General features: G+C 38.2%; 1 protein-coding gene across 4 annotated transcripts in view; it reads right to left on the bottom strand.

Annotated features, from left to right (window-relative positions):
* Nucleotides 1-27,207, bottom strand: part of srbd1 (S1 RNA binding domain 1) — an 85,280-nt gene that overhangs the window by 56,499 nt on the left and 1,574 nt on the right. Inside the window, exons 1-14 of one of the 4 annotated variants that reach the window (XM_069180027.1) lie at nucleotides 27,051-27,161; nucleotides 22,770-22,843; nucleotides 21,186-21,405; nucleotides 19,635-19,967; nucleotides 18,906-19,072; nucleotides 18,605-18,722; nucleotides 17,673-17,811; nucleotides 16,625-16,721; nucleotides 15,798-15,957; nucleotides 11,691-11,794; nucleotides 8,291-8,398; nucleotides 7,235-7,392; nucleotides 6,301-6,391; nucleotides 5,861-5,968 (exon numbers count right to left, since the gene is read on the bottom strand). In XM_069180027.1, the coding sequence (XP_069036128.1) occupies nucleotides 5,861-5,968; nucleotides 6,301-6,391; nucleotides 7,235-7,392; nucleotides 8,291-8,398; nucleotides 11,691-11,794; nucleotides 15,798-15,957; nucleotides 16,625-16,721; nucleotides 17,673-17,811; nucleotides 18,605-18,722; nucleotides 18,906-19,072; nucleotides 19,635-19,967; nucleotides 21,186-21,405; nucleotides 22,770-22,843; nucleotides 27,051-27,053 (1,880 nt within the window). In that variant the 5' untranslated portion in view covers nucleotides 27,054-27,161. Of the gene's footprint in view, nucleotides 1-5,860; nucleotides 5,969-6,300; nucleotides 6,392-7,234; nucleotides 7,393-8,290; nucleotides 8,399-11,690; nucleotides 11,795-15,797; nucleotides 15,958-16,624; nucleotides 16,722-17,672; nucleotides 17,812-18,604; nucleotides 18,723-18,905; nucleotides 19,073-19,634; nucleotides 19,968-21,185; nucleotides 21,406-22,769; nucleotides 22,844-24,684; nucleotides 25,402-27,050; nucleotides 27,162-27,207 lie in introns of those variants that run through there. The other 3 variants (XM_069180024.1, XM_069180025.1, XM_069180026.1) reach the window with 3 other exon arrangements.

Raw genomic sequence — 27,207 nt, 5'->3', positions numbered from 1 at the left:
CTTGTCTCCTGAAACAAAACTGCACTCTAATTCAATGTTTATGTGGAATGTCGAAATTGCAACAATTTATCTTTCCTTCCACACAAACTGTTTCCAAATATATCAAATGCTCCAAACCAAATTGCTGTTATTTTACTGTGGGGATGCATGTACAGGAGAGAAAGCATGACCTTTATAAGTCAGTTCTGTCAGTAGGGTTGGCTTACTGTCAAGTTAATTGCCCCTTTTACAGGATGTCCCTGAAATAATTTTATTGAATGCAAACTCCCAAGAGCTATTTTATTTCGTTTTTGGTTATCTGCAAAGAACGATAGGCACCATTTCAGCAAACATAAGCACAAGAAAGGCATTTGTTGAACAAGAAAAGTCTGAAGTAGCGCAAGTTTTAGTGAAATGAAGGTCACTCTCCTATCCAAGTGTACACTGCTGTCTGTGCTGCTGTCTTTGCTATGTTAGCAATTGCACAATCTGTATGAGTAAGTAAAATTTATTTTAAAAAAGAAATATTAGTTGTACAATCCAAACTAGAGCTGGGAATTGCTAGTAAAAATTAAAATAATTTTTTGACTGAAGAATATAAATTGACCACATTCCAATTCAAGTAAATATAAAACCAGTTGAAAAAAAACAATGTTATTTTAATGATATTTCTTGAAACAGAAAACTCGGAACTAGCATGCATTTGTAAAAGCCTCAAGCACACATAATTATTTCAAAAAGAAGGACAACTACAGTATATCTGAGTACATGAATTAGTTCATTTCCATCTTGGTTGAATTTAGATAAATATTTCAAGATCATAACAAAACAGGAACGAATGATAAGAAATGGAGGAATTCATGTTTAAGCAGAAAATTTAAAATTACAGCCTGTGTTTACACACAATGAGAAAGCTCACACTGAATGTCTGCAGTTACGCCTTGCCCTCTTTCAACTAATTACTACTCCGTAGCTTCAAAAAACAATTAACCAGGGCTCCTTGAAAACAATAATTTTTTTGTCCACAATGATAATGAAACCTGGCAATTTAAATAAATTATTAATTAAATGCAACATCAATAAACAGCAGGGTTGTGGAATCACGTCCTCCAGCAAATTGTAATTATTCCTCTCACATATTTAATCAGACTCATTGAGGCCAAGGTCTTGTTTGCAATGAAGTTCAGGGGCAAAAACACCAAAAAAAGTGCCACGAGAACTGCAGTGTAGACTATTTCAGCCTTTCCCCTCTGATTCCACACTGATCGTGCTGTAGAAGTCATGTCCGTTTGCGTAAGAAAGTATTTAAATAAAGTCTTCCTCTGAATAACAAAGTGAAAGCAAAGATGCTTTACTTAAAAAATAAATAAAAGCGAAATCCCTTCTTATGCTCCTGATGGAAAACTGAAATCCTGGTTTTCTGTCATCGCTGGTGTGATCTGCTTTGGTGTCAAACACCACAGCAGCCTATAATAAATCAATACAGTTAAAAAAATAAATAAGAATCTACATTTTAACCTAACCGCTGTCATTCTGTTCATTATGAGCAGTAATAAAAACCTGGCCACTGGTCTTTTACCATATTATTGAGAATCGGACGTCTGCACTTGAAGGGTCAAGGTTCCCACAAGCTTCATTAATTACAGTCCTTTTCTCATCACAGGACAGAATCACAGGAGAAAGGCCCTGACTACTCAGAAAAAGAACAGGGTTTCTTCCCCCCTGACAGCCGACACGACTCTTTAAAATGAAAGGAAACTGCTCGGCAGATATCTCAATCTCATCGCACCTCAATAATCACCGTCACGCAGTTACTACCTCCTGATAAACTGCTACAGCAGAAGAGATTAGGGCATTTAGAAACAGCGTTCCAATTCTTTCCATTCAAAAAAAAAAACTTTATCAGCCCCGGATTAACACCGGCACAATGAAAGCCACACATTTCAGTTCAAATTTATAATGAAATTTGATTTCTATAAAACAAAAATGAAAAAAAAAACGTCATGAAAATAAGGTGGAATGATTAAAAAAACAGCAGAGTGAAAAATTAGAATCTGCCTTTCGCTGATTAAATACTTTCACAGCCTTACTGCAGTAGTCTTTGTTCAGGAAATTGCTGCATGATCCTACTAGTTTTCATATGGTTTATGAACTGCTACTGCCAAAATTCTAGTATAATAATACAATTCTGAAAGATATCCATTTACTACTGATTAAATTGTAGTAAATTAAACTTTTATTTTCATTTAGAAAATCCAATGCTTGTGAGAAGATTAAAAAAAGTATAGACCAGCAAGTGGTTATCTTTTCAAATATATTGGTACTGTATTCTTTCAAGATACCAATTTTCAGTTATGTAAACTCATTATCATAGATAACACTTTGCAAACATTTAGGGATGGACAGCAATTTACCACTGTATATAAAACAATTCACAGAGCAGAATAATGTAAAAGAAATTACCCATGCTTGAAAGACATAATGGAAAACTCAAACTGGGTGAAGTAGGACACTGCATGCACTTCTTTAATTTGGTCTCTGAAAAACCACAGAGCAGTAGGAACACCTGCCTGACAACTTTTCATGGGCACAGCAACCTGTATTGTTCAGAGAGAGACTGGAGAACTAGCTGACAGGGTCTGACAGGCAGACTTTAATACCAGGGGGATTTCACATTAACCACTTACCTTTAAAAGGGGCTTTGATCTTGCCCATCTTTCGTGTACCTCTTTCACGGCACATTAATAATAAAAAAAGGAAGGAAAAGCACAGAAGGAAAATGAAAAGGCCAAAATCTAGAATTACATCAAGCAGGTACCTGATGAAAACAGGGATTAATGCTATTGTGGTGCTGCATCAATAACACTCACTCAACAGGCAAGCTGCCCCCTCCTCCTCCCCCATAAATCATAACTGAGCTCCTCTGAACTCTCCTTCCGAAACAGGACCTGCCGCTTCCGAAAGGGGCTGTCCTGGGGGCTCATTAGAATAACGCTAGCCCGCCTGTGCCCCCTGTCATGCCAAGTGTGCAGCCGAGCAGAAGAGAAGTCAGAACAGAGCTGGGGGGTGACATCAGAGAGGCCAGGAAAGAGGCATTTCTCAAGCTCAGCAGCAAGAAGACAGATAACAGACGGTCCAAATGAGTCTTGTGGTTTAATTAACTAGTGCAACTTAACATCGCAAATCACTGATGGTCCCCCTTTCCACCACAGAGGGTACACAATACACAGACGTCTTTTTTTTTTTTTCAGCTATTCATTTTTTAACTCCTACTGAATCCCAGGACCCCTCAAAACACCAAAACACTGGCAGAAGGAGAAGATGAGGAGACAAGAAGAAGGGGCGTTACAGATTTCACAATCGCATTCGGACATGAATTCAAGGCGGCACGCATCAGCTGTGCTTTCATTTAGGCTTTCAGAATCCTTACTTTTTTTTTCAGATTAAAAAAATTAAAGAGCCGTGCCTGCGATTAAGAAATAACAAGAAACCAGATGAGAAGCTGCTTCTTCAGCACTAAAAAAGTACATGAGGGGGAGGACACAAAAAACCTCAGACAAAAAGAATTTTCCATGTTACATAAAGTCAACATTTATCATGAAAAAATCTAAACTGCTGGGAAGCTGGTAACCCCTTCTCTTTCCTGTTGTGCTGTTACACAGACTTCTTGAAAGGAACTGGTGGAAATTCAGAACACTTCTGTTCTTAGCTTAATTCTTCTGTTTCAGGTTGCGGCACTGATAGTATAAAGGTTCCTGATAATTAGCAATGTTAACAATCTTCAACTAAAAAGGTTTTGAAATTGCATGAAAGAAGAGCACACCTAGGACCATAGCCTTATGGGAAACAGTGCTTCATAATACAAGTTAGAACAGAGAGCAGGACCAAAGTCATACTGTATGTGCACATTTTTGCACTTCCTCAACTTTTCTTTGCACATTCTTGGCAAAGTATTTTATGTTTTCCAAAAATGTGTAAATTTAATTATCTTTGAAAAGAAATGCTATATCGGCAAGTAAAGACTTTTTACTCTGATTATTGGATCTGAGATTATTCTGGTCGTCAAAATGTTAAACTGTGACCCTTTAAACAGACACATTTCAGAAACAGCAGCATCGGCTTGACTGTGAAAGACAGCACATCCTTCAGGGATGTTCTTTTGTCACATATTTAGGAGACGTTTCCAAACTGCTGTGGACACATTCCAAAAATTAAAGCATTGCTTGTCATTGGGGCAAACCCACATCGATCTCCCAGAGCCTGTGCAACTGTAAAGACTGATCTTAATTGTCATATTTTTAGTTCTTGTTGCTATTTTTTCCACTTACATGTTATAAATATCCAATAAAGCCTGTGTGTTAGAAAGAACTGCACTTAGAGCTATCCTAATTAGTTATTCAAAGAACATCTGGGACAATGAAAATTCCCTCCACTGTTATCACCTTTGAGCTGTTCTGGACAAAGGAGAAAGATGACACACAGGAAAGTTCAAAAGCAGAGTTTGCAGAAATATGGGAAGGCCATTTGAGACCACTTCAGAAAAGCTTCACATTTCTATATGTTACTTAAACAAAAAAAGAGATGGTTTAGTAGTCAAAGTTAAAGACTGATGTCTGGAAATTGACCTGTTGCCGAACATAGCTTTGCATTAAACAATTATGTGAGTAATTTAAATTATGTCCTGCATTCCTTGATCTCCCTTCCAAAACAAGAAAGCCCACAATGACACTTCTCTCTCGATGTCGCAGAGGGTGTCTGCGGTATGACCTTGGTGTCTGGCTTCTCAATTCAGACGTTACTGAAAATGTTCAAGACGGGAGAAATTCTATTCTTTCATAACCCGTGATTAATTTCGGCTATTCAATTAAAACAATACACTTGTTCAAATTGAACATCTGCTCCAGTTAAAAATTACTGCATCCTTGGCATGGTATACATTAAAGCTAACAAAAACAACCTGAATCTCTACTGGCCCTGGCAATGAAGGCGATCTGTAACAGAAAACCTTATGGCCACTTTTGACTTTTTCTGGGCTCTGCTCCAGTCTTAACCCTAAGTCAATAAACACAGGTCCACAAGAGAAACTATAAAAGTCCTGCAGTTATTTAAGTTGGATTTAAGCTTATAAAGCTGTATTGGTTATAGGAACAGTAAGAAATATTTGTTTTTAATTAGAGACTGTCAAACAAGGTCCAGATGGCATTTAAAACCCACAAGAATTACACATTCCTGATGGCTGCCATTTTCTTTCGCCATTCTTCCTGCATTCTGTTTTCTTACCTTCCTGAAAGCCACAGATCTTATTAATAAAGGTCTCTTGATAATGTTTCAATCGCTCTGGACTTTGTGTATCACCCATTGCACAATTGGTGCCAGCAACAGTTGCACACCACCAAATGAACTCATCGCAATCAACCACCTAACCAGATGTTTATTTCTTGGTGAAGGAGAAATGTTTGGTGATTTGTTTTGTCAAGAAGAGCCTGGAGCAGACTTCAGTTTTATTGAACCCATTGTGTCCAGCTCTTCAACATGCAGAAAGGCATATCACTGAGTCCACACTGCATCTTCCTGCTCCCTGACTGCTCTGCCTCCTACTGGAAGAACTGAAGGGGTGGACATACAGTAGAGTCTACGCTGGTGGCCCTATTAACAAAGATGTCCTGTCCAGCTGGTAACCACAGGCATTTCTAAGGAATGCTAAAGATCCTAGATCTGGAATAATAACAATGTTGGATAATCCAGTACAATGTATCAACAAAGCAGCCTCAGGTGCAACTCATTTCCTCCCATTGCTGGCAGCGCGTGATAAGAGTTTTTCATTGCGGTGAAGAGGAATAATGTTCCTAGAAGCTCCTAGGAACAGAACAACAGGTCTCACCAGTAATGGACATCCAAGGGCTCAAAGAACCTCTTTGAGATGAGATCAGCGAAGAATGCTTCCGTTTCTCTGCAGGCAGTGCCATTCCCAATAACAACAGTGTAACAGCTGAAGTTGGGAAAAGACAGAAAATACCAATTAAAATGATAAAATGGTGTGATACGTTACGTTATAGACCTTGAAGTCTGCCAATTCAAAGAGTATTGACTATGGAATTTAAGACAAATGCAGATGTACCAATACTATAGTATGTGACTGACCATTGTGAAGGTTTGTATGCACGGAAGGAAGTGGCAAATGTGTAAATGTAACCAAATCACAAATGCAGTTGCTTTAAAAGTCCATCTAACTTACAAGAACCTTACTTTAAGGATTTATTATTTAGCTTATTGTTAGAACTATTTTAATACATTTGAAAAAGAGACACAAAAATTCTTTACTTGTGCTTTATCATCAGTTGTTTTAATTTCTCGGCTTCACGAAATCCTCCTCCACTGTGTAAATACACTACATCTGTCTGAAGTATCTGGCCTAAAAAAGGCAAAATAAATTCAAAATCAGTGGGGAAAAATTGACATTTTTATAATATTTTCTCAGTAGTGCCAGTGATGCTGCCCATGTGGCTTGTGTGAAAGGACAAAAACTGACAACAAACGCAGACCACGAACATATCAGGAGGCACGTGGCTCATGGTCTGTAAACCTGGTGGCAGCTTCTCGCATCCTGACTGCAAAACAACCCAGTTGCGTCTGACATTGCTCCAAGGGAACAGCACACTGGCTGACAGCCGTCTGAGCAGTGAAGAGAACCCTACTGCAGTCTGGCGCCTCTGTGCCGTTCAGCACAGGGGACAGGCTCTGAAGCTCGACACGAGAGGATCACACTGGGGTGTATTACTTTTTCACATCCGCCAACTTCATCACTGATCTTGAGAACGTACTTTGGGACACACTTTTCCTTAGATAAGTCCAAACTAATTCTTCCACTTATAAAACAGGAGCACTATAAATGACTTTACATAAAGAATCATTTATGATTTGAAAACCTACAATTTCCTAAACCTATTCTGATAATCAGTCTAAAATAATGCGACAAATGACATTGACAAGAATGACTACACTGCTTCAATGACTGAGCTTTTAAGGATGTAGAAAAGGTGCCTCTACTGTTCCCACCTCAAACTAGTGCGTAGTCACTTCTCTAGTCCAGCTGGAGAGCCGCTGAGATCAAGCACATCCCCACAGACCATGCAGGTCAGAAGATTTTCATTACACCAAGCCGGCAGCTACACACTAGAAGAGGTGAACTCCTCTGGCCTTCAGCCCACCAGAGATCTCCCGATGTACGAGTGTCAGGTAACTAGAGCATGCGTACTTGTTGGTGACAGGACAGCCAACTTGCAGCCATGTCTGAAGCCAGGATCCACGCCCAAGATGACCCTTCCCCGCACAGGGCACACCAAGAGCCTCTGACGGAGGTTCCTCACAAACATCGCGATGGATTCCTTCTCTGCGCTCACAGTCAGACTGGACCTTGGAGGGAGGGAAAATTGAGTGAGAAAGGAAACATAGAAGGGGGTTGAGAGGGAGAGAGAGCATGAAACAAAATTCATTGGCAGGTGAATCCTCTTTTGTTGGCTATTTTTGTCATTACAAAAACCTCCACGAAGCATTTGGTAAAGGACACAGCCAGATAGGGAAAAATACAGAACAAAAGAGACAAATTCTGATCAGTTTTCACTGCTGCTGTGACTTGTCAAATCATAGTTGAGGGGCAGTTTGATACTGTGTCTAATACCAATGTGGTTTTGCACAGGTGAAGCCAAGGAGCAGTTTTAATTAACACCCAGTATGCACTTACTGCGCTTGTCTCTGTATTCTGTTTTATATAAATATTCCACACTGAATTTCACAGGTGCTTATTCTTGCTGCTGGCACTGGACAAGTGTCAATACCTGCTCCTGAGAGACGTACCAACCCGAACCAACTGACTGCACATGCTTTGTAGAGAGAAGTGGTACAGATGCCAAACACAACACTCTGCTAGACCCAGGAATCAAATTCTACTAAGCTGGTCAGCAAAGAAAGTTACGTTCAAAATACTTCAATGATAAGTGAAGATATGTTGTCACTTAAGGATTACTGAATGATTTATCATCTGTACATTACTTGAAGTGTTAAAAGTAATGTAATTAAATTAATATTTTTAATGGAATGTTTTCAGAAATCATACAAAGAGTGAAGTTCATCTACATGTTTTTGCCATAAATGTTTATAATAAAGAATAAAACATTTTTGACAGCAGAGCAGCTCAGTGAATCAGACTTTTAAAATAAGAATAATAAAAGCCCATTCTTCTATGAAAAAATGCAAAAGAAATTGACTTTGAGTCATTTAACCTTGAGAAAAAAAGAAACAAACAAGAACTGACCTATAGCCTCTACACAACAGAGGCAGAATGAGTCTTTTGTAGGAATCTTCTACAGCATCTCTTAATATTTTCATGTGTTCCTCTCTCGCATAACCACTGGGTCTCCACCTTCAGCCCATAAGAGAAACAAATCGTAAAAAAAATGTAAATTACATTGATGTTGGAAGAGAGTAGCACTGAAAAATAATTGCTTCAAATTGTAAAAAAATGCTTAGAATCAAATAAATGAACTTTAAATATTCAGCCTCCACTGAATAACTGAATACTGCTAAAACAGAATAAAAGAATAAGCCACTTGAATTACAGCTATTTTCCCAATATTTAATTCAAAATATTTCAGGCATATTTTACTATTAATCTGAATATACTCACTTTTTGAAAATAACTTTTTCATTTTTTTGTCACGGACAATGTCGTGATTTGTAGTGTTAATAAAAACATTTTGATGACAAGGTCCTTGATAGAAAATAAACCACACAAATTGACTCTTTAAAAACAAAAAAATAAACAGCCACAAAGAGACATATCCCTGGCAAAGACTCCTCCACAGGTGACCTCTAAGGTGTCAAGTGACTTACATTTGGTATACAGTACATTCTATAAGAGCAATTTAGACATCTGCATGTTTAATCAATTACTGGAACAAAAGTTTATATTAACATAAAAAATAGGGAGTACTACAACAGGGAAGATGGTTTTGGTAATTGTATTTTAGCAACACATTACTCTGATTCTGAACTTTGATGCCCTTCGAAACAAATTTTGTGTGCCCTTTCCTGTAAGCTATGGTCCATTCACCTGTGAGACACTGGACAGCTCAGCTTAAAGAGCTTCATTGCTGTTATCATTAATCAATATAAACTGCAACTAAATTTTGAGAGTTTTTTTTCTATGAATTTACTACCATGAGCTGTAAATAGACAAAATGAATTTGATTATATTATTACTATCTAAAACTGCAGTTGCATGTTTTATTCCTGGTAAAATTATTTCAAGGAGATAAAACGTGCAAGCAAAGTTAAATTTATTTTTTAGTAGCTTTGGGGATCGCGAAATGCATTATGTAATTTCGTCAGCCCAGATAACTGGTTTAGTCTGCCGAGTGTGTCATTTCGTTTTTGCCTCGGCAAAGCTCTTTTCTGGTTATATTTTGGAAGACCCATTAAACGAGGTTTGGGGAACTCTGTGATGTGAGGCTGGTTTTATTTTTTCTGCAATATGTAGGATCTGTAATCTACTAAAGCAAAGCAAAAATCCCTGATTAAAACAATTTTATGCAGCTTTTTGTTTTAAGTAATTGAATACTTTCAGGCATTATAAGAATACTGCATTTAACATAAACATAAGGCAGAAAAAAAATCAAATGGCCTTTTAAATATAATGTTGTTAACAGATATCCAAATTTCACAGTCAGGTCACTTGATTTTATCTATTAAGTCTATTGCGACATTCCCTTTTTCATGTTTATTTAAACAGCTCAAGAAAGAAATTACATTTTGAGCAGTAGAAACTTAGGCGATTTCCAAAATATGACATACTGTCATATTAATAAGTGAAATATTACTTTAGGAATTAAAATAAATGTATATACGCATGTTTTTATAACTTGATTTGACAGATAACACTAAACAGAATTCCTGTCTTCAGCGCAAGTCTGCTGACTTATGGAGAATAATTTTAACAGTTGAGAAGACACACTGAAAAGGCGAATCTAAAATATTTTTTAGATTTAGCGGTTTATTATATTGTGATCATAAAATCTTTCTAAATACATTAACTGATTCTTTATACAGCAGATCATTTTATACATTAGAACAATTGCTATAAGCTAAAATACTTAGATTTTATTATATACTGAGAACCATGAAAAATGAGATAAATGAATATTAGAACCAACAGCATTTGTTGTATTTTTAATGATGTTTAGTACTTATACACAAATATGCTGTACCTGTGTGTTAAGAAAACGTATTTTACATATTGTGATTTCTATAGTCCCACTTAAATTTCACAAGCTCTGTCGGGTGTCCGGAATTAACCACATGGCAACAATAACAAGAAAAGTAGATTCATTCAAACTAAATATTAATTAGCATGCTTCACTTATCATGTAATATCTGTTTTTTTCTAGCATTCAGATATCAGAACACTACATTATTAGTAAACTGCTAGGATGAACGTTGAAACAAATCTCGAAAGGTTATTTAACTAAATTGAATGGTGTTTTTGAAATCATTGGCCATTAATAATTTACATAAATTCACATAAACTCTTCAGCATCACCAAAATTCTGTAGTTTTTCCCTGGACCTTCCATGGCAATAAATGACTACTGTTTTCCATGAAGTACATAAGGTACACTATTTTCATTCATAACCACTGCATAATCTGATGGCAGTTTAAAAGCTACTATATATGTTAACAGATGAAACTTTTTAATGTTTTACAATTATAAAAATAAAAACATTACTTTAATGCTTTAACTTAGTGTTCAAAGCAGATACCATTTGACAATACCGTTCCATATATCTTCCAGACAGGCTCAAATGGCAAATTTGAACACCTCTGAAAAAATGACCTAAAAATAAGTAAAAAGTGAACTATAGCAAAATCAGTATTTACAGCAAAATCAGTACAAATAACTATGTATGCACACATAATGCACTTATGCACAGAAAATTAGAGGACTGATGTTTTCAACAGATACTGTTTTTCTTTACAGTTTAACACTTCTTGTTCCATAATGTTTTTATATTTGTTTATCCACCAAAAAATGTATAAAAATAACAAATGTGGGTGTATGCATACATTTTATGCCTAAAAATGAAAAAACTACAAAGTCAATAAGAATGCATGTTGGTAATGTTCAGAATTTGTTTTCTGCAAAAGATGTATGTTGATCTAGGTGTGGTTTCCAGGTTATAGCAGACTGTAAATATAAGTTTATTTTATAAAATGTCAGGCTGACAACCCTGCACAAGAGCCAAGCTTTAGAAAGGAGTGAAAATGTATCGGTACACAGGAGGGAAAAACTGTCATTGTATGACCCTTGGACTTAAGAAGATGAAATAAATGAAGTTACTATAGTTTTCCCAGTGAAAATGTTATTGTTTACAAACAGAAGAAGCAGAGTGTAGTAGAAGCAACCATATCTTATCTCAGTCCACAGATTTGTTCTGCAGTTTTATTATCAATACAAGTTTTAATTATTGATAAGAAAATAAGCCAGTTTTTTAAAAAAGGATTTGATTATTGAATTGGCATTCATTAACTATAGGGTGAGAATGCAAGGGCTGTACACAGGCAAACAGTCTGATAATCAGCTGAGTGCTGTGAGCAGAGACTGCCTTCACTCACAGCCTGCCTCAACACAATGACAGGAAAGGGGATGCTATACAGACCTGACGTTGACACACCACCTGCAGAATTCACTCTTCACCCTGTCAGGAATGTTGACCTTCACTGTCAGGATCTTCAGATTCTCCCCTCGGTTAATGGCCAGAATCTGAGTGCAAACATAAACGGCACAGACAGATGACACACAAAATCCCCAAAAGATGAACTTCTCAAGTCTACTCTCATGTAACCGCGTGCTTGATGTCCTGTACGAAATTACGCAGTATTTAAGGAAAGTGACGTTCTGTTAAGCAAATAGTTTTAAGTTTCTGACCTTTTCTGAAGAAACCTTCAGAAGAAAAACATCAATCCATGTGCTAAATCTAAAATGGCAAGCTCCCCCACACAACCCAACAAATAATGTTTAATTCATTAGTTTAAATTCAATTTAGTTTGCTAAGATTAATGCTGTCAATTTTCTGTATCTCTACATTTAGAACTTAGATTGTCATAGGTGGAGAAAAAGATTTAACTTTAAACTTCCATTTTTTATCCTTTCTATAGGCTTATTAACCATACTTTTAGCACTGGACATTTCACAACGAGCATTAATATTTTATCAATGTAATCAAATCAAATGAGTGGCCGGATTACTTCACCTGTGGTTTCATTAAAAAGGCATCATTGCTGAGTTTTTAAGGAAAGTTGGAGTAAGAAAAGGCTAGTGTGCTTTGGCAGCCTAGCAGGATTATTTTGCTGTCCTGTTTCCCATAATACTGGGAGACAAAAGACAGCTTTCTTTCCAGTGCGTGATACGAACAACACTCCACCAGTACAGCTGGTCCGAGATTACAAGACTAACCTCAAAGACAGAACCATGGGTCATAAAGACTGAGAAAAGCATTCATTCAAAGCTCAGCAGACACCTCAACCAACCTAAAGAAACAAAACTCTAAAACTACTGTCCCGAACTTATCTTCCGCCTGCTTTTCATATTGATGAATTTGGAGCGCAAAAGGAAAAGTGTCTCTTTGCCAATAAACAAATGTTCTGCACTGTATAACCAGCGCAGGTGCTACAATTTTAATTCTCAGCCCCTCTGTTTCCTTTTGCAGCTAGCTAAAGACCATAATGTGACAACACTGACAAGAATCAACAACAATAGTTAGTACTTCACTTCTCAATATTCGGAGAGCAAGCCAAAACAATTTTCATTTATTCTGACTGGCAAGCTATGCAACTTAAATTTTACAGTGACTGTTTCATGGTTAATTTGCAAAATACGCAAAATCTGTTTGGCAATTGCACTGGATTTCGCCGCTACACTAGAATTCAAGGATTTCAGCAAATTTTTCATTTTAAATTGTGCATAGCCCCTTTACATTTTGTCAAATATTTGAAATTGTATACATACTAATATTATTGACAATGAAAATAAATTAATTCAGAGGCTGTACTGTAAATGACTCTGATAAGCAGCTATTAATGATACAAGCTTAAAAAAGATAGTCTGTGGAGTCTGTGGAGATAGGTATGTAAGTTTTGTTTTCTGTTTCAAATAAAAATAACATGAATTTAAATTTGCATATGCACTAAAGTAAGCAGAAGAGAACAAAACTGTAAATACTGTAAGACAAACACAAACACATATTTACTATTTTAAAGAAGCAACTATCTTTTGATCTTTGTGGAAAGCATCAACACATTGAATACAAAATTACTGCTTTTCCTTTTTTAAGATATTAAAATAATGTATGTCTGTAATGTCATGTGCTTGAATGCACTGCTTTCACTGATCATACATAGACATCAATGCCAAAAAATCATTAGCAGCAGATTAGATTTTTAAGGAATCTTTTGTTCCTTTGCGTTTAGGCGTAAAATGCATTTGATGATAATTCTGATGGTGGGTATTTAACTTAATATATACAGTATACTTTATACACACAGAAAAGCAAAAAAAAAAGCTGATGAAATGTCAGTTACATTAAAAGTGAACCATTTTGTTTTTTTTTAATAAAGTTACCAGTGTTTCGAAACACTATTAAGCGCTGCCAAGACTCAGTCACCGAGATCCTGTGAGAAATGCTCACAAGAGAGTAACTTTTTCCAACGTAAAGGTCAACACATTGCTTTACTCCAGAAAGAAAGAAGAACAACTTCTTTATCCACTTCTCCATTAGCAAATTAACTAAAAAAACAAATAAATAATCCTGAACTCGATTTCCAAGCCATCATTAACTTGACATTGCCAAAATCTTCCAGAAAAAAATCAAATGAAAATCCCTTTTGACAACACATCATAACTAAGCAGTGCAATAATAATAAATCCAACTCTTTGCACTCCAAAACAAGCAAGCTGACAGTGCCGAGTGAAAGGTTTTGCTTCCAGAGTTGAACAGTCCAGCTGAATGAGCACTCAGTACACAGAGATGCAAAAGCCTTTTATCCCCCTTTGCATAGTAACTAGCAGCTTTTAATGTATTTGAAAAATAAACAATATAAGTTACATTTCCTACAAACATTTTTTCTAGGTTAAAGAATAATTAATAATAATAAAATAAAATAATGTAACATCTGCCATCTGTAAGAAATCAGAACCAGGAATCAGGAAAACATTTCACCGGGAGACAATTTAAAGAGGTAAACAAACAATCAAAGCAGCTGGATCCTCCAAACCCAGTCTGTCAGAACTCATTGCTCTTCACAGGCAAGACACAATGGGGAACATGTGCTGCCTCGCAATCACAGAATGCACTTCCTGAGTCTGAATAACATGCACAGGTGTCAGTCTCAGTTTGTCATGTGTGCAAGTAGGGCATCATACCCATCGCTCAGTGTGCTGATTGAATAGTGGTCCCTCTGTTAATGCAGGATGTTACTTCAACCACAAGAACACTTCTTGAAGATACTGTATACAGTAACCCGCTACGGCAAGATGATTACAAACGTTGGCTCTACACATTATGGTTTTTGCGGTGTCTGTATGATTTTTTTGTATTCAAATGTAAATAAGTAATATTAAAGTTTTAATTAGGTTCAGGTTTCCCCTTGAGCTGCCCACTCCCTCTATCACCATTTACAATTAAATCTTCCTGCCACTTACAGTACAAATATGCTGGTGGAACTGACCAGACTGAAGGGCAGAAAAACAAATATTAAAGTGTGTTCACACAGGTGAAAGAGACTGAACAAAACTTTGTAGGTAGATATTTTTTAAAGGTTATGATGAACAATGTGTGATAGGCAATAATATATAGACACATCACGTTAATTTGTACTTGTACATATGCATGCATACAAACACCAATTTGTCATTGACAAACATATCTGAAATCAATGTTTATTTGTTTAAGTCACTTGTAATCACTGCAAATGAAAACTAAGAGATGATCTGCATAATGGAATTAGCCATTTTACATAAAATGCTTAAGTCAGTGAGGAATCTGTGGAGCCGTGTCACAGCTTGTTGTCTGAAGCTCCAGCATGTTCCAGGCCATGAGCACTGTCACTGCAGAGCAGTCTGTGTCAATCACAGCCCTTAATTCAATCACTAGCTAATTCGGACATGTCACATATGTTAAACACAATGGCTTACAATGACTGCAGGACATGCTTGTGATTAATGGTCTCCAGCACTATCCTGGTGCTGACATACCCACTGTGACATGCGGATGAGCACCACTGTGAGTAATAAAGCTGTTATAAACAGACGCACAGGTACCAGCAATGGCACAATTCTTGGCCCTGTGGATGGTGCAGATTTAACTAAGCCTGACATGGGGGAGCCTCTGTAAAGTTCACAGAAACACAGCGGATTATAGCATTTACTCTCAACCTCATCTGCCACACCAATTCTGGACAAGTGTTAAGAGGCTGTAATATTCAGCATTTTGCAGCTCTGGAATTCTAAAACCCATGGTTTAGCATTTATTCCGATCCTTACAGTAGCTACAGTATGTGCACAAATAGATAATATTTACATTTATGCATACATAAAAAGATTCAACAGAGATTATAATATAAGTATAGTATGAATATAAATATTTGGGTAAGGAACACATTCACCCTGAATTCTGCATCCCAACTCTTTTTTTCTCACTACACTATTACTGCACACAGCATATATTCATATAATGCCCTTTCCCATCAATAGCATGGGGCATGCTCACCTGGTGGTGCTGAACCCGTTTGACGTTGGCTGTGAAGTCACAGTACAGCTGGAACTTGTCGATGTCTTTCGGCTTGCCCGCTGTCGCGTCCTTCTGCTCTTTCTCCTTCAGCGCCGCTTTCGAAACAGTCGAATGAATGGTTATGGCGCTCTGATCACATCTGCAAGGGAAAGCCAAGAAGCTTTTGACAATTTCACAAATTAACCCAAGCAAAAGCAATTAACATTGAACTGTGGTAGTCTTCAGGATTCTGTTACTGTACCATTAGCTGCATAAAAAAGGATATGCAATGGAAAGTGCTGGTAACGCAACACCTACAACAAAGGCAATAGAAAGAAATATTAATTTCTTACTGTACGTACAGATTGATACGAAGAGAGTGGGGTTTCATTCCACTGGGTTCAGGCTTTATTATTTTTTTAGTGCCAATATAGTGTAAAGGTTATATCCTACTACATAGACACGGGCTACAGTTAATTTTAATGACATCCATTTTTTACACTGAGCAATTAGTGAACAGGTTAAGGGGTCCAACACCTTCTGACTGTTTTTCATCACTGTGTGGAGGTGATCAGCCAAGTTCCACAGCATGCTGCCACCTCCTACTGATTTCATCCCAACCTGCCTTTCGATTACTCAATTGATGTCTTTGCTTTAATGGTCAGAAGAACCATTTTTCCTCACTTATCATCACTACAAACCCTACGGGACTGCAGGCCCCTGAAAGACCATGCTAATTGTCCCTGAACGTCAGAACATGGCGGCCTCCTCGAGCTCGCTGTGGCCCAGCCCCATGCCGGAGAGGCCCAGAGGAACAGGACACGTACACTCCCCGCACGAACTCCAGCGTCTGCTTGTCCTTCGCTATCATATCTGCCAGGATCTGCTGCACTCCTGTCTCCACTTCTGCTAATGTGGAAAGACCTGGAGAACAAAAGAGGAATACTTGGGACATGCCGGGTGCTCCACCAGAAAGGAAGAAGAAGAGTTAACCCTAATATGCTTTGCACAGCACTGATGTTTCTCTCCAGTTTGGTTGTAAACTGCTTCTTAACTGCCAGCTATTAGCAACAGTTTAGCAGTTTAGCTCCATAGCTGCTTCCCACGTTCTCACTATATTTGTGGTTCAAATAAAGCATGACAATAAATAACCCATAACAATGTTCAATAATAAATATCCCACTACAACATTACTGAGCCAAAAACTCTGTAGCACAGACCACTTACCTCATATGAGTAATGGAAACAAACATGAGTATTAAAGAATATTCATGTAATAGCATGATTAATTCAGGATTTATAAAACAGGATAAACTTCACACAATCTTGTTTCCTCCCATAACTAATGCCTGTTTTATTTCCTAATACAAAAAAGTTCTCAATACGATGTGTGCTTTTTGTTGCTAGAAAAACAACGTGTTCCTGTCATAGAGATTATGAAAAGTACATAATGTTATTTAAGGTGCACTACTGCCCTCTACAGTTTAGATAATAAATGTTTGGAAATAATTCAATTTCAAATTAAGCAATTTATCTATAGATTTATCTTTTATAGATTTAGCAATCATTTATAATTTATTTTTATGGTATATGATGTAAACATTATTGTGAAATGACCTGAAACAGTCTGAGATAAGAAGTGGTTTTGTGTGCAACTGTTCATCAAATAATGAAGCTCCTCTTAAGGTAGGAACTGTTTTAACAACAGGATCAACTTAAATTGCTTTGGTCTCCAAAACTAGAATTGTGAAATATTTATGTGACACTTTCGTGTTATTTTCTCATAAGGAAAAGACAGCTTGGAAACTGAGGTCACTGTCTGAAGCACGGGCTCAGACTGAGGCTGCCATGAGGAAGAAGCATGCAGAGCAGTACCTTCAGTCTGCGGTTTGACCCAGCTGTGCAGATCCAGAGCTTGGGGGTTTTGCAGGAGGGTCATGACTGCAGGCTCAAGGCCCAGCTCCCTCGCTCGCCGAGCCTTCGACAGCTTACTGCCTTTCTTGTAAGGCGCATACTAATTAAACGACAAACATAACAAGGGATAGTCTCCATGCAAGCTGCGGAAAGAGGTGTACAGACTTTCACCAGAAGACAGCCTGGAAACAGCTGACCGGTGAAACAGCAGCATGTGTCTACATGGTGTCCACAATGCATACCACAGCTTGCAAACTATAGAGCCTCTTCATACTGGATATGCGATAGGTGAACCCACACAGTCAGATATGGCTAAATCATTATGTGCCATAGCATTCTAATTTTTAGAAATATTTCTTTTCAAAAACTGCCCAATTCTACGCATGATGTACACCTATTAAAAGCTTACATTTTAATTTCTAAAGTGATTTATTCACTTATCGACAGCCCATATATGATACATTTCAATTCTATAAGATGGCAAAATGAACCAGCGACTTTTGCAAGAGAAAGCTGGATGTTGACAGCACATAGGCCTACTGCCATACTAAAACTGATCATTGCTCATAACCCCCTTGAGCAATTATCTTTGTTTTAGGAAATTTTGCTTCATGCCAAATCTGACTACTGTGGAAGGCAGAAGTTTTTTGGTCATCAGGCTAACCTGGAAATGCCTGTCTAGACAGACACTGTGAACAGTGACTCAAAAACAACCCCCATGATTCACAGTATGCCAAATTCTAAATCTTACTTTTGGACAGGTGTGGATATTATTTTCATCTGGCAAAAGGATATTCTTCCTCTAGTGCAGCAATCTGCATTGATCATTATGATTCCAGAGTGGTCAGGGTTTATGAAGACTGTTGATCATTTAACAGAGCCACTTCACTCACCACATGATCTAGCTCATCTGTGGTTTTACAGTTTCTCACAACTTCTTCCAGACTGCTGCTTAGAACTCCCTCCTTCTTCAGAGTCTGTGTGATAGAGTGAGCTTTCTTTGCAACGTGTCTTAAAAGAAAAAAGCAAAATGAAAGATTTTAGTCATATTTTTTTTTTTTTTTTTTTAGGACATTTTTGTCAAAAGAACACCTGCAGTTCTGCCCGTTTCCCTTAATTACCCAATGCCCATTGGGCATTAAAAAATAATTCCCAGCCCAGACCCTCAAGAAACTCATGACTGTCATAGCTTACCGCAGCTCCTCCAAAACCAGCTGAACATCTCTGACTGCGTCTGCATCCATGTGGTTGATCATCTCCTTCCTGTAGCGGACAATGAAGGGGATGGTGTTCTCTTCATTGAAGAGAGACACAATATTGGCACACACCCATTCTTCCACCACAGTCATCTCCGAGAGAACCTGTACACCGCAAGCACAACACAGCATCTCAACAAACAGTCTCTTTCAAGGGCCAGCTGCAAGTTCACAATGCCATAATCATAGCCTTACTGCCTCAATCATAGGTTTTATGGAAAAACTATTACTCTAGCAATAAGCCTTCCATTTTAAGAGATGGAATATTTCAGGACACAGACAAAAGGTACTGAATCTATGTGATTAAAAAAATAAGTACCCCTTTGCTTAAAACATACAGTAAACATAAAGTGGATGTGCATTTAAAACTGAGATCAGGAAGCACTTCTTTATGCAAGGGGTTGTGAATAGAACATGTTACCCAATCAAGTTGTAGAAGCAGATACCATGTCTGCTTTCAAGAATCACCTGGATGACTCTTGAGTCAAATCATTCCAAACAGGTGTAGATGGATTAAATAACCTTCTTTCATTTCAAACCATTATTTCCCATAACGGAGAATAGATAATAGATATCTAGACAATGGAAAAAACATAACCAGAGTGTTAGCAATCTGTGTATTCTTTGACAGGACAGTGCAAACAACTTTATCAGATCATAAACATACCTTCACTATATCCCAATTCATCTGCAGATCCTCCACTTGGCCTTTTCTCTGAACGTGATGTTTTACAGGTTTTCCCTGAGGACAGTCGCCGGTTTTGATCTTCTTCACGGCGGGCTCGTTGAAAGTGTAATCCTCCTCTGGCGGCTCCTCCTTCTTCATCCTGGGCAGGTGGTGACTCGAGGAAGGCTCTTCTGAGGGATATCCCAAAGGGGGCACTGGCTCTCCCTGCTGCTCCGTCCCCTGTCCTGCTGTAGTCTTATCCTCCCTGTCCCCAGTGCTCCCCAGCTGCTTGGTGTCATTGCAGAGCCCATCCGCCGCAGGGAATGACAGCCTCTGTAATAATGGAGGAGAATTCATAACTCAGCTGCAGACAAAAGGGGCAGAACTCTGCTTTGCAGGGTAAGCAGATGTTTAGATAACCGTGATCAGGCTACAGGATTCTATAAGAATTCTAAAGAATATAGCGTTTTTCTGGACACTCCCCTCCACCACCACCAATGTGCAGCCCCACCTGGATGATGCAAAGGCAGCCATAGTGCACCAGAACACTTCCCACACATCAGCTCTCAGTGGGCAAGACTGAACTGAGTAATGAAGCTAATTCATAGATGGAGATTATTAGGAGGCCATTATTGGTAAAGGCCAATGGGAAATTTGGGCAGGACGACAGGGTAACACCCCTACTCTTTTTGAGAAACACCCTGAACAAGTCCAAAGGACAATGCCTTTTTATAGTATAGTGACCCCATCACTGTACTGGGACATTAGGACCCACACAGACTGTGGGGTGAGCGCCCCCTGCTGGCCCCACTAACACCTCTTCCAGCACCAGCCTTAGTTTTTCCCAGGAGGTCTCCCATCCAGGTACTGACCAGGCTCACACCTGCTGAGCTTCACTGGGCTGCCAGTTGTGAGTTGCAGCTGCAAATAAGAGGACTAACTCTACATATAGAAAGGGTGCCACACTACTCAGCAACCAACAGGTGTCTAGTGGACAATTTAATGTTTTTTACTTTTAGCCACCATTTAAAAAGAATACTACACATTCTATTAAATTATTCAGGAGCACATGTTTCTGAATTATGATCATTGCTGGTTCACTATGCCCTGACATCATCAGCCACCTTCCCTCCCCCAAAACTACCAGAGCTTTGAAGGCAGCTCAATTATACCTCTTGCTAAAATCAGACACTTCGAACAACCGAGACTCACACCAGCAGCAGAGGCTAATTCTGTGACACTTTAGAAAGGTGCATCCTGACAAACTTTTAAAAATGACAACTTTTAATTCTACTTGCTATGGAGTACCACTAATTGTTGCTGATTCCTTACAGTTTCCTGAAGGAACCATTTTCAAACTCCATAATGTAGCTATTTCATTCACTTCAAAGGGTGGACTAGATGGCGAGCCACTGAACACCCACAAAGCAAAATTAACCCATCATCTGTAGCTCAGCCCATCTTTTGTTTAATGTCTTTTATCTGCATTCTAGTAAGAGTTTTTATTATGTCTTGATACATTTTCATTTCACTCCAGATTTTTTCTCCCACCTCTTCTTTCACTTTCACCTCCTCAGCCAAGGCTAAATTCTGCTTTTTTGTCCTTGGAGCTCTTTGCTTTTTCTCGGCTGTCTTCCTGGGGGCTTTCTGTTTAGGCACCCGTGGTTTGGAAGCCTTTTTCACGGCAGGCTTCGCTTTCTTTTCTTTCGCCTTGCTCTGCGGTTGCCATTCATCTTCTTCTTCTTCACTCTCTTCTTCAGGTTCCGAAGAGCTACAGTAAGAATATAAAAGAGACAGCAGACTATCACTGGATTTTAAGCTGATAAAGACCCGTTTTAAACTAGCCGAGTGGGGATAATATATTGCAATGTTCTTACACCGCACAAGGCTGCTGCTGGTGTTTCATTCTGATCACAGCTGATTGATCTGAACTTCTATCTCACATAATTTGGTCGCCTTTTTCTGTTAATGTATTTTAAATATATTTGATATGTATTAAAATGTACATCTGCATAGCTATTCAGACGTTTTGCATAGTCTTTATAATGGATAAATACAATTTTGGATGTTGAGTCCTGGGTTCAGTTCTTGGCTGGGACACTGTCTGTGTGGAGTCCCCATGTTCTCCTATGTTGGCAAAGTTTTTTCTCCCGCATTCCAGAGACATGTTGGCTAGGTTAACTGGTATCACCAAAACTGTGCCCGTGTGCTGGTGTGAGCAAGCCCTGGCATCTGCAAGAAGGTCGAGGATGGCATGACCCCTGCCAGGCTTACTGGATGGACAAGAAAAATAAAGTCATGACCTCGTGGATTGTTATAGACCAAAAATTATAGTGCAGGATGGCCGAGCTAACAATTTGAGCTAAAAATAAAAAAGAGGAGAATAAATACCCTGGGTGATGAGGTACTGTTTTAATTCATCTTGCAAGAGGAATGCAAGAATGCCATGTGGAGAGCTGAAATGAGAACTACATTGCTGCGTCAGGTTATGAAATGGTTTTCAGATGACAGCAGAATGCGCGATAGAAGAACTACTGTATCAGGGAAAAGTCGCACCGTTGAGTGGAAGAATCATTTCTGCTCTTTTCCAAATAATGACAAAAATGAAAATATATTACAGTTTTTTTTCCTAGTATAATGCCTGCACTAAAAAAGACAACAGTAAATAAGAAACATTTGCATAAATGTATTTATAATGTTGATAAAATCAAAATAAAGTTTACAGTTAATAAAAAATTGCTCTTTTGCAATACTATTATTGTAGTTATTATTTATTCTTGTTATACTATTTTTTATTATTATATAAAAACATTTTAACCACTGATATGATGACAAAAATTAAACTTAAGGAGCTTAGCCTGGAGCTCAAACAGTTCTGGAAGCAGAGTGTATTTCTAGGTATTAGAGAGGATGATATTATCTCAATTGTTCAGATGCTTTTTTAGGAGGTATACGCACTTACTGTGTGAGTCAGAAATTTATGGTAGAAGCTTTGCAACACTGAATTCAAACTCACTAATCCACACGTACCACGTGCATGTCGCCGCCAGCCTGAAACTATGAAGAGACTTAAGATCAATTTAAACTAGTTCAATGCTAGAAAAATCACATTGTAAAACAATGATATTTACTCACAGGTTATCAGCCCCCACATCCAAATCATCTTCTCCTTGCTTTTTGCAAACTTGCACTCGAGTTCTTCTCATCATCTGTAAACCAGAAGCACAAAAATCATTTTTTTTTTAGTAGACTTTCATACAGTACATAGTTTATTTAAGGAGGATCATTCAGATTAGAGTGTTCATGATTCTGTTTAGTACATATGAAATGCAAAAAGAATTTGTTCCGTATCAGTCTGCGCACCAAAGAAGTGACTGGGATTCAAATGAAAAGGTAGGCAGGACTCAAGCGAGTGACAACTTTAGTTCAGATCCCCTTGCAACATTTCACAAATGATATTGCCTTATCTTGCTAGCATGGCACCCACAGAGCCATGACTGTAGGCTAGACCACATAAACTGGAAAACTGTGTTGCTAACAGAAATGACAACGTAACCACAATGTAAAGGTTTCAACTATCATCCAAAGCATCAAAGTGGAGTTTTGGCATAATTTGGTTTCACTGAACAAGGTTATGCCAACAGGAATTCCCAGACTCACAACTGTATGCTGTTGGTGTTTCCTTATCATTCTAACACCCTTTCAATTCCAAGGACCACTAGTGACAACTTCCCCATTTTAAAAGATATCCCTTGCACACTCTTCCCTGATCGCTCCATCATCTCATATTGCCAACCACCTACGCTGCTCAGCATTCTTGTTCACAGCTCTCTTAACTGCCCAGAGCGAGTGGACCCACTGCATCACCTGTAAATACACAGTATGTCCAATACAACACACAGCCAAGGCTACTTCGGACGGTGTTGTGTCACGCCAAAGGACATCATGTATTTCCAGCAACCTTTTATACTGCATCTCATTTAGAAAGTGCCCAGACATTTATATTGGTGAGAGGGGAAGAAGACAGACGGTTACAGGGAACATGTCAGAGCTGTGAGGATCAGAGATCTCTCCAAACCGATAGCTCCCCACTACCTCTAATGGCCATGATCTTTCAATCTGAACTGCATTGTAACAAATGGCTTAAGTAGTAAAGCCCCCTTATTCCCGGAGCAGTTATATACGCAATTCTTTGAACACAGAGATTTAAAGAGCTGTAACAAATATCGATGCATAAGCAATACATTAAACATCTGGTTACCATAAACATGCGTAGCAAAGAAACTTGCATTTAGCCATATAAATGAACTGAAACCAAAGCCTATTTTACAATGACCCGTAAAACGGGACTAAACGTTTTTTTAAGACAGGGCCTTTAAATGGAGCAATCTGGGCAAAATACTTTTCTCAAAGATACAACTACAGTGCCCTTTACTGGGTCTGAACCCAGGTTCGGAGTCATAACTACTGCTTTACAGTACAATGCTGCTGTGACGAATATCCTCCCAGCAGTGACTGCTATGTTTGTGCTATCTTCTAGTCGTTTACATTACGGGCTTTGTTTTAAAGCACGTCTACGTGCATTTTACTAGTCGTTGAGACCATGAAGGCTGCAATGAAGCACTCATTGACCGATCAGCTTTTACCACTTCAAAGCTCTCTGCGTAATAGCCCCCGAGGGTTTAAAGAAAGAACGCGAGGTTACCCATTCAAATAAACAAAATAAGCATCTTCAAGTCAGGGCGCAAACATAAATCCAGCCGGCTACGTGGCATATGGGGCTGTGTACTGGAATAATAACGTTACGCTTAACCCCGCCAGTCTTGAGAAGATTTATTACGTGCAACACAACAGAGTCCAAACGTTTTCTGACAGCGGGTTGATAATGCAGCGGAGAACATCCAGCGTCCGAATTCAAGGCGTTCACGGGAGGGGGGAAAGTTAATAGACATGACAGATTTCTTTTCCAGTGCAAAATAATCGGCATTTGTGGAATAAACAAGCTGTTTACTTAATTAAAACCATACCAGGGGCATACTATTTTACTCACTTTTACTGTAATCCAGCAATGCGCCGTTCAGGTAGAGTACACAGAGCGATCTACACGCGGAAAACCATTCAAACCCGAGCCAGCCAGCCATCCCCTTCCGCAAACAGAGGAAAGGGTTTCTTCCAACTGTATTCAGCTTAAACTTCACCTATCTTACCACGATGTCTCTGTGCCGGAAACATTTGTCTTTGTATTTTTTAAATATATTTAAGCATTTTGACACATTTTAACGAACAATTCCGGACACCGGTGACGGAAGAAAAACGATTTTCCCAAAGAGATCAACCGAAACTCAGATTTTCGAATGGTTCGCTCCAAGGGAGACCCTTCTCCACTTAAAGGGGCAGAAGCAGTTTCCTTTGCCGCAGAAAAAGTCATGAAAAAGAAACATCACAAAGAGTGACAAAGAAACGGTGTATAAAATGAAACTGTAAAACTGTAAAAGAGTGTTTAAAAATCATTTGGATCAGGACACTTGGGGCAAAACAATCCGTTTCGGCTGCGAAGAAAAGGATCGTTGACTTTGGTAATACATGATTATGACAGCAGCAACTTGAATTTCAATTAGAAACGATTAGATTGGCAATTTAGTTTTCACATCATCTCCCATCCATGCATATCTTTTTTTTTAACATGAAAGTGGCGCTGTACTAAGCTTAGTTAATTTTTTTAACGTTTCTGAACGGATGTTTTAGCAGACTTACAGTGATTTCCAACTATACGTAAGACTAGTCTAATCAAACAAGATTTGATTCAAACTCACTTCTCCTGCCGTTAAAACCTACTTATTTAATCATATTATACTGTGAATCAATAATGAAAGTGAAACAGAATACGTTAGATTTTGGTGGCATTACAAATGCTCCAGTATTTAATATCTAAATACAACAATTTAATGGACATTAAAAACTTGTGAAAGATGTGAATTACATGGTAATATTAGGTCGTGGATTTAATGTATGTTTTGTACAAATACTGTACAGGTATTAGCACAGAAGGTAGAGGCGTCAGAAAATGATGAGTGATGAGATGGTAAGGTGATTAAAATGTTTTCAGAACGGAAAAGAAGCTGTGGGCCGTAAGAAATAACGGTGCCATCACAGAAATGAAATAATATAAAATAATTCACCATAACAGATTAACTAAAAAGTACAAATATTTTGGTAAAACAAGTTTTAAAAACACAACTTAAATATGTAGAACATAACCACGTTACACCTATTTGCTGTTTGTTCTTAAAACAAATATTGCTTTTATAGAATAAACGCAAGAACATACATGGCAACTTTTGCACAAGAAAATAAAATATTATTGATCCACCCAGGTACTACGCGCAGGGTAAAACAAGTTTTAAAAACACAACTTAAATAAATATGTAGAACATAACCACATATTACACCTGTTTGCTGTTTGTTATTAAAACAAATATTGCTTTTATAGAATAAACGCAGGAACATACATGGTAACATTTGCACAAGAAAATAAAATATTATTGATGCACCCAGGTACTACGCGCAGGGAAAATTTCCACTTGCTCCGTCTGTAAACACCGCAAGTTATTCTTTAACAAGACAGACTACCTACACAGGATGGCGCCAGAACTCAATTTAGATCCCCAGAAAAAATACTGTACTGGAAACGGTGATACATTTTGGATTTCTTACGCAAAAAGATGTGAAACTTATACATTGCTTCTTTTAATTTGATTCATTATATTAATTCATTAGAAAAAGAGTTATGTCAGCTAAGGAGCAAGATTATCGCTCCCGAAAAATGATCCAGTATTAAGGTACCACCTGTAAACCAATAGTTTTGCAATAGTAAAACACACTAAAAAAAATCAAACTGGATTATATCATAAACACAACAAACCGAGCACTTGAAAGGACTCCTGATTCGTTCAATGTAATAATACGCAAGTTAAATTGCTCGTAATATTCAGATTGGATTTATTTCTTTCAAAATGTACGGTATATTCTGTATTCTTCATCACAGTTATGTCCGAAAGGGGGTTTACAAAGAAAAGGTCATAAAAAGAAATTTAAAATATATATATTTATCGTGTGTCTTTACTTGGCGTCGGATCTGTATTTTTTTTCTAAGCAGTTATTTCTGTAAAAAAGAACAGGAAGCTATGCTTATTCTTGCCCGGAAACTTCACTAGCGCAAAAAGTGGATTGCAATAGCATATTACTTTTAACAATGATGCTAGCAATCTTTAAGGGTTGTTTTGCAGCGTGTCTGTGTAGCTGTCGGTGCCGTAACCGCAAAAAAACAAAAAACAAACAACAAATCCGCAATTGCATTTTGGAGCAAGAGAGGTGCCCGATTCCTCTCGAGTTTACAAGAGCCCACGGCCGTCTCACCATCCCGACAGAGTGAGACGCGTTAAGCTTTCAGCGCTCACTGCTGCACAACGCAACGCAGCCTCGCCACTCCCCCGCTCGTGGGGGATGAAAGCCTGTTCAATCGCGTTCACATCCCGGATCCCATCCCGACCCCGTCGCGAAGCGCACACTGCTT

The sequence above is a fragment of the Lepisosteus oculatus genome, chromosome 17 (assembly GCF_040954835.1).
Source record: "Lepisosteus oculatus isolate fLepOcu1 chromosome 17, fLepOcu1.hap2, whole genome shotgun sequence".
In the NCBI taxonomy this organism is placed as follows: domain Eukaryota; kingdom Metazoa; phylum Chordata; class Actinopteri; order Semionotiformes; family Lepisosteidae; genus Lepisosteus; species Lepisosteus oculatus.
The sequence above is the reverse complement of the archived record's forward strand: the minus strand, read 5'-3'. Positions and strand labels throughout refer to the sequence as shown.